A 17240-nucleotide genomic window follows, 5' to 3' on the forward strand; every position below is an offset into this window, starting at 1 on the left:
CCTTTCCTTAGTTTTGTTTCCCCTTTTGCGATCGGCCAGCAGAAGGGGACACAAACGTTAAACAGTCAAACGTGTAACTTTGAATCATTAATGGTTTACACAGGTAACGATTAACTGTTTGCACAGTTAAATGTTAAACTTTTACACGTTGGTTTTTTTTAATCACGCCCCTACAATGTGCGTTTCCGCAATGGGAAAAGGTCCCGCCCCATCAAGGCATGCCAGCCAATCAGGGGAGACCGACAAAGCGAGCTCGCCTGGTAGTGGGGATTGCTAAGAGTTCTGCAACTGGGTGTGTCTGCTGTGCGCTCGCTGCGGTGGGGAGGGAGAAACTTCGATGAAGAGGACACAATTTCACACGAACAGGTTTGGATCTGCATGCAAATTTCAAGTGGGGATTCGACCGCCCAAAGTAGGACCTGCAATGGGGTCGAACTGGTGGGGGCAAAAAAGTAATGAATGAAGGGCATACACCAACCAAGGTGCATACATACACTCCATCACTGTCTTCACTGTCTGGAAATGCCACTAAGTTGGCATTTCTCAGTACTGCTGTCTCACTGGTTGGTCAAGGGGTAGCAGCTTCTAGGCCCCTTCTACACATGTTGAATAATGCACCTCCAATCCACTTTCACAATTGTTTGCAAGTGTCTGGGAATAAACTGTAATTCTAGAAGATATCCAGGCTCTGCTTTCGGAGAAAACGGTCAGCATGGTTGATGCTTTACTAAAGAGCACCAAGACCAAAGCCCCTATCCAAGGAGGCGATAGAGAAATAAGAAGGTCAAGGAGGAGAGGGTACAAATGTTCATTCCGTCAGGAGTGTTGAAATGTCTCCAAATACTGCCCTGCGATTTTTAAAACCAAAGATAGACTGGAAAGAGAGAGATGAGAAGAATATTTTCAAATCTCAGAGAGGCCTGGACGCTAACATCGAAATTCTTTGACGCATACCCATCATTATATTCACTGCTGTTAGTGGAACATTGGCTCTATAAATATTCCAGCCTTTATTTTAAACAAACATTTGTTGGCTTCATAGACTATTTACTTACAATGATAATTTATGTGCTTTTTTTGTATAGAAAAAAAACACACACATTGTGTGGAAAAAATGCCATTTGTTTCAGCAAAACCAAAATATCACTTGGCCCAACCGTTCAAAGTTTCCTGGCTTTTCCTTTTGCCTAAACAATGTAAATCCTCCCCAATCTGGAAGAATTCAGTTTCTGAACAGCAAACACTAGCTGTATTAAGTATTTCTGCAACAGAAACTTAACAACATATTAATAGCTTCCAGAAAGATGACAGAAAAATAGATCGACGCAAATCAACAACAAAAGGTTGCAAGCTGCCCTCTACAAAACAGTATGGTATTTAAAACGGACACTGTTTAGCTTCGAAGGTACCCACCCACCCCTCCCCATTCTGTTGTTCCAGTAAGAGCGATAGCATATGGACTACAGGAAAAGATAAGAATGAATATAACAAAAAACAAGCAGAGGAACAGCAAAGACTTGCAGAGCGACATCTCAGAGAGAAGCCAGACTTGAGCAAGTCATGCAACAGAGGCAAATCTAGGGAACAGAGGCAAATCTAGGGAAACAGAGGCAAATCTAGGGAAAATGTAGCCCGGTGCAAAATCGGAGTTTTCCGGGGGGGCCTCCCCCATATGGGTGGCCACCCTCCCCCACCACAACCAAACAATGTTTCTCCGCACCAGGTCTTGAAGTCAGTGTATGGACCCAGGGTGAAGGAGGAGGGGTGTGGGGTGCGATTTTCCACCCCCCCATGTGACTAAATGGCTGCAGCCCAGGGACATTTGACCCCATATGTCCCCCTGGGCAGTACACCCCTGTGCGGTAATAAGCTGCCCAGTGGATGGTGCTGGGCCTGACCATGATAAGTCTTTTCTTAAGGTCGAACCAGCCCAGGAAATGGCCCTGCCCCCTCTCCTCATGTTTTACTGACAGAAACCAAGGTTGAAGGATGGGTGGACTGTTTCAGTTGCCCAGCAAACCCGACACATTTATTTCTTACAAGATACAGAAACTGCTTCTATTATTTGGTAGCGTTAACCCCCACAATGTCAGTTTTTCCCCAGTGTTCAGATTTTTCTGCAAACCTGGGGCTTTTCTCAGGTTTGTAGAATAGTCTGACTTATATGTTCATGGTCCCACTCTCTGGATTTCCATACTCACAGATGGGGGCCATACTGCGAATTAGATATATTGATCAAGCTAAGTTAGAAAAACCAGAAACACTCCTTCCTCTAAGGTAAGAACAACCAAGGCAATTTGCTACTAATCATACTGGAGATTTAAAACAGCGTTTACAAGGATCTTCTCAGAAGGAATGCGTTCAACACCACACAAAAAAACCCACACTTGACATTTTTACTGGCTTACAACATTTTGCTTCTCCATCTCAGGGATATTATGATTCTATGCTTACCATCAAATCTTGCAAGTTTGCTAATCTCAGCTCCAAGTCCAAAGGTGACTGGTAAAGCTTGCCGTACTTTCAGATTGGTTTCACTGTCAAATAAATAATAATAATATTACAGAGACCTCTCTTGGCCTCCTTCCCCACTCTGCATTGCCCATAATCCCACATGGGAGACATTTTTGTTTTCTTTCAGGACTGATGAAGAGAAAATGGGGCAGCTATGTGGGATTCATATGCCAGTCTCACTCCAGTTTAAAGTGGTCTATGGAGAAGATGTGGAGGAGAATCCAAGGCAACATAATGTACTGAGGGAAGGCAGGAAAGAGACTGGCCTTTTCCTATAATAGTAGTAGTAGTAGTAGTAGTAGTAGTAGTAGTAGTAGTAGTAGTAGTAGTAGTAGGAGGAGGAGGAGGAGGAGGAGGAGGAGGAGGAAGAGGAAGAGGAAGAGGAAGAGGAAGAGGAAGAGGAAGAGGATTTTCGATTTATACCCCACCTTTCTCTCCTGTAAAGAGACTCAAGGTGGCTTACAAGCTCCTTTCCCTTCCTCTTCCCACAACAGACACCTTATGAGGTAGGTGGGGTTGAGAGAATTCCAAAGGTCCAAGGTCACCCAGCAGGAATGTAGGAGTGCAGAAACACATCTGGTTCACCAGATAAGCCTTCGCCACTCAGGTGGAGGGGTGGGGAATCAAACCAGGTTCTCCAGATTAGAATCCACCTGATCTTAACCACTACACCACACTATTAAAGAGAACCCCCACATCCAGAGGTAGTAAACATCTGAATACCAGTGCTGGGAGAGAGTCAAGGGAGATTTTTATACCAATAAAAGGCACTGACTGACTGACAAAAGAGATTCTATTCTTTTTTTTCTGGCGTTCCAGGGCTGACCACTGTGTGAAACAGTATGCTGGACTAGATGGACCACTGTTCTGATCTTGTTAGCAACACCTTTTTATGTTGCCAACCCATTACTAGTTCAGTCTTCACAGAGCACATCACTGGTGTGGCAGGGACATATGTTAGCCGCTGCTGAACATGAGCCATCCAAATTGGAGAATGGCTTGGGAGGGGAGGTTAAAAGTTGGCGTTGTAAAAAGCAAAACAGCTGCATGACAATCGTTTGTTTTGAGGCTTTGAAGATAGGAAGCAACAAATCTGATGTAGGCCGTTCCCATCCAAACATCCCCGCGCACAGGTCACTAAGCGCAACAGGAATGGCAAAGCCTTGCCAGTTGAAAGACGTTCACACCACAGTAAACAAGAGGTTTCTTTTACTTCAAAAGGAAATTAAATGTAATTTTATGGTAGCTTCAACCAACCAGGGAAATGAGGGAATCAAAATAAGTCTTTTTGGGGAGGCACTTAAAAGAACTCTTTATAGTTGAGGGCCAAATCGGAGCACTTTAAGCTGAACATTACATTTGTATTCTGGCAAAGGATTTTGCAATATTTAGTGTTCTAAAAAAAATCCAGTACTCATATTCCTTGACACAGGTTTTATTCAGACACCACATCATAGTCACTGTACCGTGCGCCCCAGAGATCTGAATAGGCAGCCTAACTTGAAAACAGCGTCTGCAAAGGTGCCAAACATTTCAAGTAAAAGAGAAAAAAAAGTTCTTCCCGCCTCACATTGGGGCTAAGCTACTTTAAAATCACGATTTTTGTTTAACTTTTATCCGGGATCTCAATCATGAATGAAGCTACTGTTAGGCGGGATGTCACCGTCAGGGGACAAGGACTTTTCTGTTGTAGCACCTCAACTCTGATGTTCTTTTGCTGAGGTCTTCTGATGATTTTTGTTAACCTGCCACTGATCACATGCAGTTCAAGACTTCACATTACAGCTGCCGTAGAGATCGGCATCCCTATTCGGAGCTTTCCTCATTTCCCAGTTGCAACCTTTTGCAGCCCTGGCTAATTTCAAAGATAAAAACTCGTTGGAAACGTACCCATCAAGCTCAGCAGTTTCAATGTAACAGAGGCCGTGAGGTTCACTGCTCGAAAGAAGTAACAAGTCAGCCTACCAAAGAAGGGAACATTAAAGAAAAGGAGACTATACTTAAGTTTTAAAACAAGAGATAACCTGAGGGAAGACTGCCCTGCAAGTTATATCTATGAACTGAAAACTCCAGTCTCATTCTATGAACTGAAAACTCCAGGGAGCTAAATACTCTGTATACAACTGCTTGTGGTAGGATTTCTAGCTGTGTGGCCGTGGTCTGGTGGATCTTGTTCCTAACGTTTCGCCTGCATCTGTGGCTGGCATCTTCAGAGGTGTATCACAGAGGGAAGTCTGTTACACACAAGAAGTAACAGACTTCCCTCTGTGATACCCTCTGAAGATGCCAGCCACAGATGCAGGTGCAGGGTAGAGGCCAGTCACAACATAGAGGGCCGAGGGACTGTCAGTAAGTTAGCCTCTGCCAATCGCAGAGGTATACCTGGGACATATAGGGTGAGACGGTCATGAAAGTATGAGGGCCCCTGGCCATGAAGGGACTTAAAGGTTAACACCAACACCTTGAAAATGATCCGGAATTACACTGGGAGCCAGTGTAGTCAGCGCAACATGGGGATGATATGATCTCGAAAAGAACCACCCACCAGAAGTTGTGCCGCCGCATTCTGGACCAGTTTCAGTTATAACTATACGCAAGGCAAATCATCAGTGACACAGAAGAAGAGTTTGGATTTATATCCAACTTTTCTCTCCTGTAAGGAAATTCAAGGTGACTTACAAACTCCTTTCCCTTCCTCTCCCCACAACAGACACCTTGTGAGGTAGGTGGGGATGAGAGAGTTCCGAAGAACTGTAACCAGCCCAAGGTCACCTAGCAGCAGAGGTGGGATCCAACCAGTTCTCACCACTTCTCTAGAAGTGGCGCCACTGTTTGCAGCGGCGCCACTGTTTAAATCCCACCACCATCGGAACCTCTTATTAAAATTTTTGGATCCCACCACTGCCAGGAATGTAAAAGTGCGGAAACACATCTGATTCACCAGACAAGCCTCTGCCACTCAGGTGGAGGAGTGGAGAATCAAACCTGGTTCTCCAGATTAGAATCCTCCTGTTAACCACTACACCAATATTTTATTCAAGAGACTGTTAGCATTATGACTCTATGCAAGGCAGACCAGCAGCGACACAGGGCACATTTGTCTATGATAATGAAGATTTAAGTTACTTACAACAACAAACTGGTGGTTTTCCAATTTAATGATGTCTCCAGCTCTGACATTCATCCACTGTTCATTCTGCAACCTACAATCAGGGAAAGAAAGGACACATTATGTGTTTTAATGTTTCTGCTACAGATGCTGTCATCAGTAATCCATTCATTCCTTGCTGAAATCACGGAGCAGGACTAGATGACCTGTGTGCCCCTTCCACATTTCTGATTCTATGACTAGGAGTGCTTCAGAAGGTGAAGAGTTCACCATGACCCCAGCCATATGATGGTTTCATCTATTACAGTAAGAAGAGGTGGAAACAGGACATTCTGAACATTAGCTAGGATAGGACAGGGTGATTGGCACTTTTTTTTGTGATGCTCCTGGAAGACAAATCGAGAAGAAGAAGAAGAGTTTGGATTTATATCCCCCCTTTCTCTCCTTTATATCCCCCCTTTCTCTCCTCAAAAGGGTTTACAATCTCCTTGCCCTTCCTCCTTCACAACAAACACCCTGTGAGATGGGTGGGGCTGAGAGAGCTCCGAGAAGCTGTGACTAGCCCAAGGTCACCCAGCTGGCGTGTGTGGGAGTGCACAGGCTAATCTGAATTCCCCAGATAAGCCTCCACAGCTCAAGCGGCAGAGCGGGGAATCAAACTCGGTTCCTCCAGATTAGAATGCACCTGCTCTTAACCACTACGCCACTGAGTGCAGATGATTAATTAAGAGTGAATGGGCCCAAGAGACCGTTCACAACAATCACTGGCTTTAAAAAAAAAAAAAGCTTTCAGTGATATTAGATGCCTCCTACCACCACAGCATCCTTCCTGGGTACACACAAAAACTCTTCTTTTGTGTATGTTTTGCAGCTGCATCCACCGTAACGTTACTCAATGCACAGCATAATTAGGTTCTTCTAGATTCAAACAAACATTCTGCTCTCCCTTTACCTTCCCTAGCTCAGGACGATTAGATGAAATACTCGCTTGGGATTTCTGAATGGCTAATCTAAGCCAGCCTTGGGCATTGGTACCAGGGCCGGTCAAGGCGATTCCCTTCCGTAGGGAGCTGTATTGCTTTGTAATGTTGTTTATAAAGTCTTGCATTCTTAAAGAAACATGTACTGTGATGGGATAATATTCTACCAACAACAGAGTCATCAGTGGTCTAGCAATTTTTCTGATACGTTTGTAAAAAAAATATATTCCCTGCATTCCACAAATATTACACTGCACCCCACAATTGTCTCCTGATCACATAAAAAGCAAACTGGGTCACTGCTATACTTAAAGTTCCCAACAGTCATTTTCAAGCAGTCTGGGAACCTTCTACACGTCGTTTGTGCTTGACAGGGATCCGCAGTTAATTCTGGCTCTCCAGTAAGCATGCCACCAACCATGAACCCAAGAGTTTCCCATTTGCACATGACACAGAATTCACACAGTAAAAGGAGAATGACTCATCACAGCTGTACACATGATTTTTTCCCTAAAGGTCTGCATTTGTTACAGCTGTAGAATGTTAACACTACTTTCACGACCTGCAATCCCATTTCAAACAAATTAAACCTCAGACAATCGCTGGTCCCTTTTTTTTGCTAAACATTCTGTTTGAAACAATCTAAAAATTTAAAAAAATCCATTTTAAAAAAGATCATCTTTCCCAGATTCAGTGATGCAAACAATAACACTTTGCTTCTAGGACCTTCTCTCAATATATAGATAGACAGACAGACAGACAGACAGACAGACAGACAGATATGAACAGCAACAAACAGACTTACGGGTCTACCTCTATATAGACAAATTGTAGAATGCTGCCTTTAAGAGACTGACAGATAAACAGGCACAGATATCATTAGCTGAGCCATAGACCCAATACTGTGAACACACAGTCATCCTCAGAAATTAGGGAAATAGTGTTGTCAGCCACTTGATGGTTCCTAAAGAGAGCCAGTGTGGTGTAGTGGTTAAGAGCAGGTGGATTCTAATCTGGAGAACTGGGTTTGATTCCCTAGTGGCAGAGGCTTATCTGGCGAACCAGATGTCTTTCCACACTCCTACATTTCTGCTGGGTCACCTTGGGCTAGTCACAGTTCCTCGGAACTCTCTCAGCCCCACCTGCCTCACAAGGTGTCTGTTGCGGGGAGAGGAAGGGAAAGGAGTTTGCAAGCCACCTTGTAAGTCTCCTTACAGGAGAGAAAGGTGGGGTATAAATCCAAATTCTTTTTCTTCTTCTAAAATTTTGCTCAAACCATCAACAGTTCCACTCAGTGGTTGGAATGTTCTGCTCAGTGGTGGGGAAAATTACAGGGAACATTGTTTGATGTTTAAATGACCCTTAAATGACCCATTTCTGGGTCATTTCATGTTTACCAGGACTGGATAGTGGCAAAAAAGAGTTTCATCCAGTATACTGGACCATCGCTGCCTTGGTGGACCATATGGGGGGACAAAGGAAGGGTATAAATATAGTACAAATAAATAAGTAAATAAATTTAAGAGTTGCAAATAACACTTCTTACTTGCCATCAATGAGCACTTGAGCCTGCCGGTGGTTCACCTGCTTGTCGCTCTTGTGACGAAACTAGAAGCAGAAACAAACACACAATTTAGCAACTAGTTCCCAAACTTAAAAAGAAATAACACTCGGAGCAAAAATGAGCTCCTCTTTGGACTCCACTTGTAATTTTGTGCTGTTCAGATTTTTATCCCTCCTTTCAAGTGGAACGGATTATCCAGTGGCTCCCCTCATCCACCATATCCTCACAACAACCCTGCAAGATATACTCTGTTTCACAGAAAGATGTTAGTGAAGGTGCAGCAGTCGAGAAAATTGCATGCTTTTGCGTTAGAACATAGTCCCAAATGAATATGAGAATTGTCTATGCACTGCCTCTGTCAAACGATTATTTTGTGAATTATTAAACATGGTACTTTCCTACAAAATTTTGCCAAAAATTTTTGCCAAAATATATTTTTACTTTCAAATGGATGAGGGAAGCAGGGATATGTAGGCACTAGGATCCACTAGCCTATAACAAATGAGGTATGGCATGCTTTGTTCTGTGGTGGAGGAATATACAATCTAGCAACATCTTTATGAGAAACAGAGTATAGTTTAGGCTGAGAACAAGGGAGTAAGTAAACATCAACCAGTGAGCTCTCAGGGCTAAGTGTGTCAGGACCATGCCTGTCAGTATCTTGATGTCTTGCTGTGTGTGATTTGCAATTGTTTTCCTATTTCCCTCTTCCCTTCCTAACAATCTCCAGTTAGCAATCTCCTGGCGCCAGCCCATCTTCAAAGAGGTGTGAAAGGTTCCCAGGTTCTTTGTAGCTTTGTAGTAGAAACTGTAATGGACATTTGGTGTGGGGCAAACCGGGAGGGATTAAAAGATATAAGTCCTGGATCTGAGCTCTCTCTAGCTCAGATCCTGCTATACAATGTTACTCTTCGCATCACCTGGAATAAACTGCTTTTGGACTTTCCTACGGTCTCTGTTATTTCCACGTTCGAGAATCTGACAAAGTGGAGATCTCAACACAGGCAGGGGCGTACCGCCCAGGGGAACATATGGGGGCCAAATGTCCCCAGGTTGTGGCCATTTAGTCACGTGGGTGGTGAAAAATCGCCCCCCACGCCCCTCTTCCTTCCCCCCAGGTCCATACACTGACTTCAAGACCTGGTGCAAAAAAAGTTGTTTGGTCGTGGTGGGGGAGGGCGGCCGCAAACTCAGATTTTGCACAGGGCTACGTTTTCCCTGGATACGCCTCTGAACACAGGTCTAGCCTGAAACACAAATCACTAAACCCTGCTGGCCTTTCTGGCTCATTTTCTAGACCAGGGGTAGGGAACCTGCGGCTCTCCAGATGTTCAGGAACTACAATTCCCATCAGCCCCTACCAGCATGGCCAATTGGCCATGCTGACAGAGGCTGATGGGAATTGTAGTTCCTGAACATCTGGAGAGCCGCAGGTTCCCTACCCCTGTTCTAGACGGTATTTCGCTTCCAGAAGTTTTTTCGCCATCCATAAGGGAACCAACACGAAGTATCAGCTAGAACGCAGCATTATGAAGGGCCTGGTTTGCAAAGAAGAGTGTACGCTGGGTACGTTCTCATAGGAGACTTACATAGTCATCTGAGGCATCCTTGACAGCTGTAATGCTCAGAACCAGCACTAAAGGGACGACGGTGGTCACCCAAGATAAGGAGGATATCTCAGGGATCAGCTGAAAGAGAAATTTATACTTTTCATGGGATTCATGGCTGGACGCTGAATACAGAAGCTGGGCTGCTGGGTTGGATGAGAACTCCAACTGGCATTCTAAGCGGTTGCCACATTGTTAGGCCTACTAAAATAAATCCTTGGATCTTCAGCAAGTTCACTGAAAAAAACATAACTTGCCCTACACTGGTAAGAAAAATTAAGGTGTACTACAACGTCTGGATGGTTTCAAAATGGAAAACATATGCATTAACGTCAACAAACAAACAATAAAACCATAAAGGAAATCAGCTTGAGGATAAAAGAGCGCTCTTTCTGATGTACTGCAGGCTGACGAAGACAGAGGTAATGGCCAATTAGGCACAAAGTCTTTGCTGTGTAGCGGAGGCCAGTGTTTGCTGCAGCAAGATTTCTTGTGCGGATGTATTTTCTGGAGCCCCGCTTTCACTTTCCGCTCTCTTCACGGCAAGCGAAACCACTTATAGCGTGATTTAAATTTTGATCCGCTGCCGGAGTGGAACAGATTTGCCAGTGGGCACTGCTTTGCCCCAGACCTCTTCCCTCTGCCCATGGCCCGCCTTCCAACTCCCTCGCAGTGCTTTGTATGCCTTCCCTCTCATCCCCTTCCTTTCATGCTGTCAGCTCCTTCCTGCTTATCTAAGTGCACTGATCAAGAGATTGATAGATCGGTCCCTCGCATGTATAGTGGCAGAGGCAGGGAGAAACACACACACCCCAATCTCTGTCTAACGTCTGTGTTCAGTCTCTACTCCACCAGCACACTCTCAGTTGCCAGGTACCCAGAGCCTTTCCAATTTCCCCGCTCTCCATGCTGCCGGCTCCTTCCTGCTTCTCCAAAGTGTGCATATTGAGAGATCGAGAGATTGATCTTTCGATACAAAGAGTGTTTTGCAAGGAACAGGGCAGGCAGGCACCTCCCCTGCTCTGCTCCTGCCCTTCCTGATGGCTGTAAGGGCTTTAAAAAATTTATTTCAGGCAAGACTCTGCTTTAAAACAAATCTCTTCTCTTGCGATGGCAGCAGAAAGTGTGCGTGTGTGGAGAAGGGAGTGGGGGAGAAAATACCTGCGCCTTTAAGGCTTTGATGGGCGGAGTTAAGAGAACTTGGAGAAGTACAGACCCAGCAGAGTTTAGCACACAAATTTCACGGCATGCTGTAGGCTGCCTCCTCATGTGTAAATAGAGAAATGAGGGGAGAGACCACGACGAGCCCACTATGCAGAGAACAGTTTCGACATAAGCGTTCCGTGCATAACGAGCCATTGACAAACAATGCTTTTCTCCCCTCTTTTATCATTAAATATTACCTCTAGAATCAGGAGGACAGCAAAGTAGGCGTTTGCAACTCGCTGGAACTGCTCAAACAAGTTCATGGGTAGAAAAGTTAAGACAGTGTACTTGGATGTCCGGATACGATTGTTCTGAAACAATAAGGAAAACATTCAGTACGAGTTAGCATGCGGGAACAAAAATAGATACATTAAACAGGAAAGTCAGAGCAATGGAATCAGTGCCATAGCAATTCACAGTATGCCTTTTCTTTTATAATGCTGCTAAATGTGGCAGCGTTGCCAAGACACTTACCTAAAGCAACAACTATTGGATTCTATGTATTGCACACTTTAAACCCAAATTACTAAACTTTAAACTAGTACAAATCCACTATCTGGGGAACTCCAAGTTACATTTCAGGTCCAATTAGGGCTTAGCCGAGGCTAATGGTTGAACGTGCCGCATTCATTTGTTTTTTATTCCCGAGTGTTTCTCAACTCGGGGAAAAAAACCCAAAAACATGATTAATGTAAAAACTCAAATCAGTTGCTGAATAATATACAAAGAATCCAAGCTTGGCAAATGGTACCTGGATCCCATTCATCATTTCAATGTGTCTTTTTGATTATTGTTCCTGACCTTTTATAAATGGCACGGGGTAGATTAATTGTGAAATTCCAGGACTTTTGAAAGTTTTAGCACTTAGGTTAAAGATATTTGTTCCTACTTGTCAGTATCCCCTCACTGGCGTGTTTGTTTCCAAGCGTTCTCTGATTTCTTTGGGAGTCTTCTGTCACAATCGCTGAAATACACCTAATTCACACCAGCAGTTCCTCACCTTTGCTTCCTTTGTATGGCACATACAAAGTTTCTTTCATGAATCAGCCTAACTTTTTCCTCTTTCCAGTGTTACGAAATTCCCGATGTTCAAATAATTCCTAATAAAATTAAGCACACTTGCAAAATTGGAAAAGCATGTTGCTGCTTTTGATAGAAAAACTCACCTAAATTTTTAAAAGATAAAAGGTTGTCACAGAAGTCTTAGAATAAACCTCACTTGTTCTGAACACTTATTAATCACGTTGTTGGGAGCAATCCAGATAACCCAATGAGAATACTGTGTGGGGTCCCCATCGGTCAGAACTTTAACGTACTCACCGCATAGTGAAACTGGTCGTTGTATTCACGGCTGTTGGCTTTCACTCTCCGCTTCTCCTCTGAAATATTAACACACGCAAAGTCAGATATTCATCATTCACATAAAAGCCAATTCATTGCCCCTTTTAAAAATAGCAATAAAATACTTCATATGGTCACTTTTCAATGACTTGGATGTTTTTATTATTCATCCATGCATTGTTGAGCCATTGCAATATTGGTGCACTTGATATATATATTGTATCAGTGTAGAACGAAGAAGTCAGGTAAATTGCACGAAATATGGAATTATGATGCATACCAATGCTGCATGAATGTCATTCATATATATATATATATATTTGGCTATACTCACAAGTAAACATGCATAAACATATATCAACACAGTTCACCCAACTACAAGGTGTATATGCAGTTATTCATATTCATTTACCTATAATTATAAATGTGTTCTAACTTATCTAAACATCTAAGGTATTATATGTTAACATATATATATTGCAGACATGGATAAGAGCCATAACAGAAACTAGAAAGAATAACTTAAAGAAATTTAAGTTGGGACTCTTCTCTTCACATCCTATTGCCTGTTCCAACCATATTTATCACATAGCACAAATGTCTGCCATCTGGCTAGTCACTAGTGTAACCCTGCTTTAGGTAACTGGATTTTCACTGTGTAAAATTGCATTTTTGCAAGGTCAGGATCTTCCCTGAAATCTCAGCTTTAAAGGTGTTCCCTACGACGGCTTGCAGTCAAACTCCACCCCTGAGATGTCCCGACTCCCTGTGTAAGTTACAGGTTCAGAGATAAGAGAAGCTACGAAGCTGGTGGAGAAGAAAAAAAGGGTCAACCTAGGTTCCATTTTTGGGGAAAATATTGTAGGAAACTGACATGAAACTGACATTGTCACACATAACCAAACTTGGCAATAGTAGCGGACACTGCTGGACACCACCACTGCTGGACATTTCTTCTGCTTGTTTTGCGCTTGATCACTCTCTTATTCTGGCCCAAATTGCCATCATTGTCCAACCATTCCTTTGAACATATCTCTTGTGCAAGCGCCCATCATTACTGACCCACGGGGTGATATGACATCATTACATTTACTGGACAGACTATGTTTTATGGGCTGGTTTGTCATCGCTTTCCCCAGTCATCTATACTTTAGCCCCAGCTAGCTGGGTACTCATTTCACCCACCTTGGAAGGATAGGAGGTTGAGCCAACCTTCAGTCAGCTACCTGAAACTGACTTCGGTCAGGATCGAACTCAGGTGTTGAGCAGAGCTTTGACTGCGGAGCTCAGCTTACCACAGGCCTATGAAGTATTCCATTCAGATACACGTACATGCCAAGATGTTGGAGGGCATGAGTGCCTGGGAGACGCTCGAGTACGGTGGGCACACCCCCGGAAAAGGGTATCTCACACTCCCGCGACTGACCTCTCCTTCCAAAATGTGGATTCGGAGAAACCGCTGAGGTTGCAAGACCTCCTGGCTCCAATGTGTACGTGCAATTGCCAAATCCCCTGCCCAAATCCCCCTGCGCCCTTTGCCCTGTTCATTGTCTTGTATCCACGTGCTGCAAACCCCTGCCTGCCTTGTTTGTTTTTCCTCTTGTAAACTGTCAATAAAAGGGCTTGGGGAGAAACGGGACGGCAGAGTTGCCCCCTGCATCTCTCCCCTGCCGAAACGACACGCTGTCTCCGCTGGTGTAAGACTACACCAAAGCAATTAATGGATCTACCAGACCATGGCCACACATTCTGGAAAATCCACAATAGCCGGTTAATTCTGGCCATGAAAGCCTTTGACAGTCCAACAATTACATACCTAATAACTTCTTCTTTGGGCAGGGCATGATAACATCAGGTTATTTGTCACCAGGTCCCAATAGCAGAACTGAAATAATGAAGAAAATACATAATTACAACAATACAGATAACAAGAAGAGAACAAGGCACAGCATCCCAGCTGCTGGTCAACACAAAGAGGTAGCAGAGAAGCATTTGGCTGCACTGGATGAAATACATAGTGTTACAGTCCTTTCCAACAACCAGATCTTGAATAGCCATTTCTATTTGTAAATAAAAATTAATGGGTTACTTTCATGCAGAACACAACAATAAGTTGGGGGTTCTGCAGGACCATTCTGATGGGGGGACCCCCATACCTACTATGTAAAGTGGTCTGCAATCAAATCCCCCAAATTTCCCCATATTGCCCACAGAGGACCCTTTGCTCCTCCAATAGCAATCTCCTGGTAATCCCCAGCCCCAGGGGCACACAGCTGGCCTCCATGTGGTGGAAGTCACTGCTGGTGGAAATCAGGGCTCTGTGGGATAACCATGTAAGACTAAGGTCTTCCACCAAGCTTACAACCAAAGTTGATCTGGACCTCTGTGAATTTATGTTGGTCCCAAAACTTACACCCCTTTTTCCGCCCAAATAAGATTTATACAAGTGGGCGAAATGGGGATTCTATGTGGGCAAATGATTTTGATTGTTTTAAATTGCCGTCAGGGAATCTTACAAAGTGTTTTAATTAAATATCTAGATCCGTGGTGGCGAACCTTTGGCACTCCAGATGTTATGGACTACAATTCCCACCAGCCCCTTCCAGCATGGCCAATTGGCCATGCTGGAAGGGGCTGATGGGAATTGTAGTCCATAACATCTGGAGTGCCAAAGGTTCGCCACCACGGATCTAGATTATTGTTTTATGGCAGTTTTATGACCACTACTTTTGCTTTAGAACAGAACCTCACAGTCCCTATCATTTGTACCATTAAAACTGAAAGCATTAGTGGTCAGAACTAGATGCAACATCTGTATTTGATTATTCCACATATGCTGGCAGAGCCCTGACCAACAGGATTGCCAGCTCTCTGGTCTGGGAAACACCTGGAGATTTGGGGGGGGTAGAGCCTGAGGAAGGCGGGGTTTAATGAGAGGCGGGACCTCAGCAAGGTACAATGTCATAGAGTCCACCCTCCAAAGCAGCCGTTTTCTCCAGGGAAACTGATTTTGATCATCTGGAAATCAACTGTGAGTGTTTCCCCACTTACTCATAGCCCCCTATGCCACGCGCTACTCTCAGTGCGCGCCATTTCTGGCACGTGCCCGGGCTTCCCCACTTCCTCAACAAACATGCGCGGGGTCATCAAAAGGCGCCGTTTTGAAGAGTGCCAGGAATGACGCGCGCTGAGGGGGCACGACAGCGGCAGCGTTGGGGCAGCTGCGCTGTCGCCGCCCCTGTAGTGGGGAGTGCCAGGGGACCCTGCGCTACTTGGCTACAGTAGCGCGGGGCAGAAGGTAAGTGGGAAAACGCCCAGAATTGGGAGGAGATCCCAAGGTTGGCAACTCTACTGACCAAGAATTTTTTTTTTTCAATTCCATAAACAGATAAAGAGATGCCATTTAGACAGCCCTACGAAGAGAGGCTTAGGGAGCTGGGGCTGTTCATTCTGGAGAAGAGTAGGCTAAGGGGGGGGCATGATAGCTATGTTTAAATATTTGAAGGGATACCTTGTCGAAGAGGGAGCAGGCTGGTTTTCTGCTGCCTCAGAGACTAGGACACGGAGTAATGGATTCAAGGTGCAGGAAAAGACATTCCACCTAAACATTAGGAAGAACTTTGTGACCATCGGGGCTGTCCGACAGTGGAATTCACTGCCTCAGAGAATTGTGGAGCCTCCTTCTTTGGAGGTTTTACATAACACACATAAGCCTTTATTGGCATAGTCAGAAAGAGTTACATAAATCGGGAACAATTGCGTGAATACATGATAGTTAAAAGGCCCCACAGGAAGCACCACAAATACGTTCTACTGGGAACTCTCAACTATCTCCGTAATGAAATTGGTGATCTCTTCACAAAGACCGGGGTCCGAGTTGTTTAACAATAGAGATAACCTAGGCAGATCAGGCAGCCCAGATTGGAATAAAAAAATGTAAGTTGGAATATTTAGATCTGATGTTATCAAATCTGGTGCAGTGCAAGAGTTGGTGAGTCAGGGTTTCAACCACATTAAGTTTGCAACTGCATAACCTTGCGAATTTTTCTAAATTGCTGCTTTGGAGGTTTTTAAACAGAGGCTGGACGAACATATGTCGGGAGTGCTTTGATTGCATGTTCCTGCATGGCAGGGGGATTGGACTTGATGGCCCTTGGAGTCTCTTCCAACTTTGATTCTATGAGCCTATTCCAATTGTTCGAAGAGTTTCATACGCAACAGCTCAGTGATGCCCAAAAACGTCCCTGCACAGCAGGCACTAATTGTCCACATATAAAATCAGCTTCAAAGCAGCCCTGCAAGGAAAACAAACATGTTCAATTTCAGAGATGCTTTTAAGCCTACCCTGCCCTTTCAACACCACCACCAGATGCCCATTAACAGATTTGTCTAGCTGGGTTTCGTGTCCCTGATAAAAATTAGCAATTTTCCTCCCATTGCTTTGAAGTTTCCCGTGTTTATGTACAATAATACACGCACAAAAGCTTTTCATGGCCTGTTCTGTTGTTTTGTCAATTCCTCTCCTCCACCGCCACCACTCACCGTAGTTTGCAAACCTTTCGCAAGGGTTTTCAAATTTCCCATCTGCGTTTTACTATCTATAATTCTGTGTTTCTGAGGTACTGTAGGCGCAGAAGGCATAAGAGGAATATACTCTGAAAAAGCAAAGGTTTTCTTTTTGCCCCTCATTACTTTCTTTTTGTAATGGGTAGTTGGCAACCATGATGCAACTGAACAAAAAAAAATGCAAGCTTGAAAATCTATCCTTTTTCTGTTACTAGGCAAGCTTGACAGCCCAGCAGAATGCCCCTTGTTCAGAGTTATACAGAATGTGCAAATTCAACTGTTTTTAAGGTCTTACTGCTCCCAGACGGATACCTTGGATTTGCCCTTCTTCTAGTGACAGAAGAGAGAAACAT

At 44.1% G+C, this 17240-nt stretch overlaps 1 protein-coding gene across 1 annotated transcript in view; it reads right to left on the bottom strand.

The window, feature by feature from the left end:
• The window catches only part of ATP8B4 (ATPase phospholipid transporting 8B4 (putative)), a 90687-nt gene extending 76522 nt beyond the window's left edge, over nt 1-14165 (bottom strand). Inside the window, exons 1-8 of the mRNA XM_048519752.1 lie at nt 14138-14165; nt 12301-12359; nt 11178-11291; nt 9757-9855; nt 8150-8211; nt 5645-5717; nt 4405-4475; nt 2455-2537 (exon numbers count right to left, since the gene is read on the bottom strand). Of these exons, the coding sequence (XP_048375709.1) occupies nt 2455-2537; nt 4405-4475; nt 5645-5717; nt 8150-8211; nt 9757-9855; nt 11178-11291; nt 12301-12359; nt 14138-14165 (589 nt within the window). The remainder of the gene's footprint in view (nt 1-2454; nt 2538-4404; nt 4476-5644; nt 5718-8149; nt 8212-9756; nt 9856-11177; nt 11292-12300; nt 12360-14137) is intronic.
• Between the last annotated feature and the right edge of the window lie 3075 nt (nt 14166-17240).

This window comes from Sphaerodactylus townsendi, linkage group LG17 (genome assembly GCF_021028975.2).
Source record: "Sphaerodactylus townsendi isolate TG3544 linkage group LG17, MPM_Stown_v2.3, whole genome shotgun sequence".
NCBI lineage: Eukaryota > Metazoa > Chordata > Lepidosauria > Squamata > Sphaerodactylidae > Sphaerodactylus > Sphaerodactylus townsendi.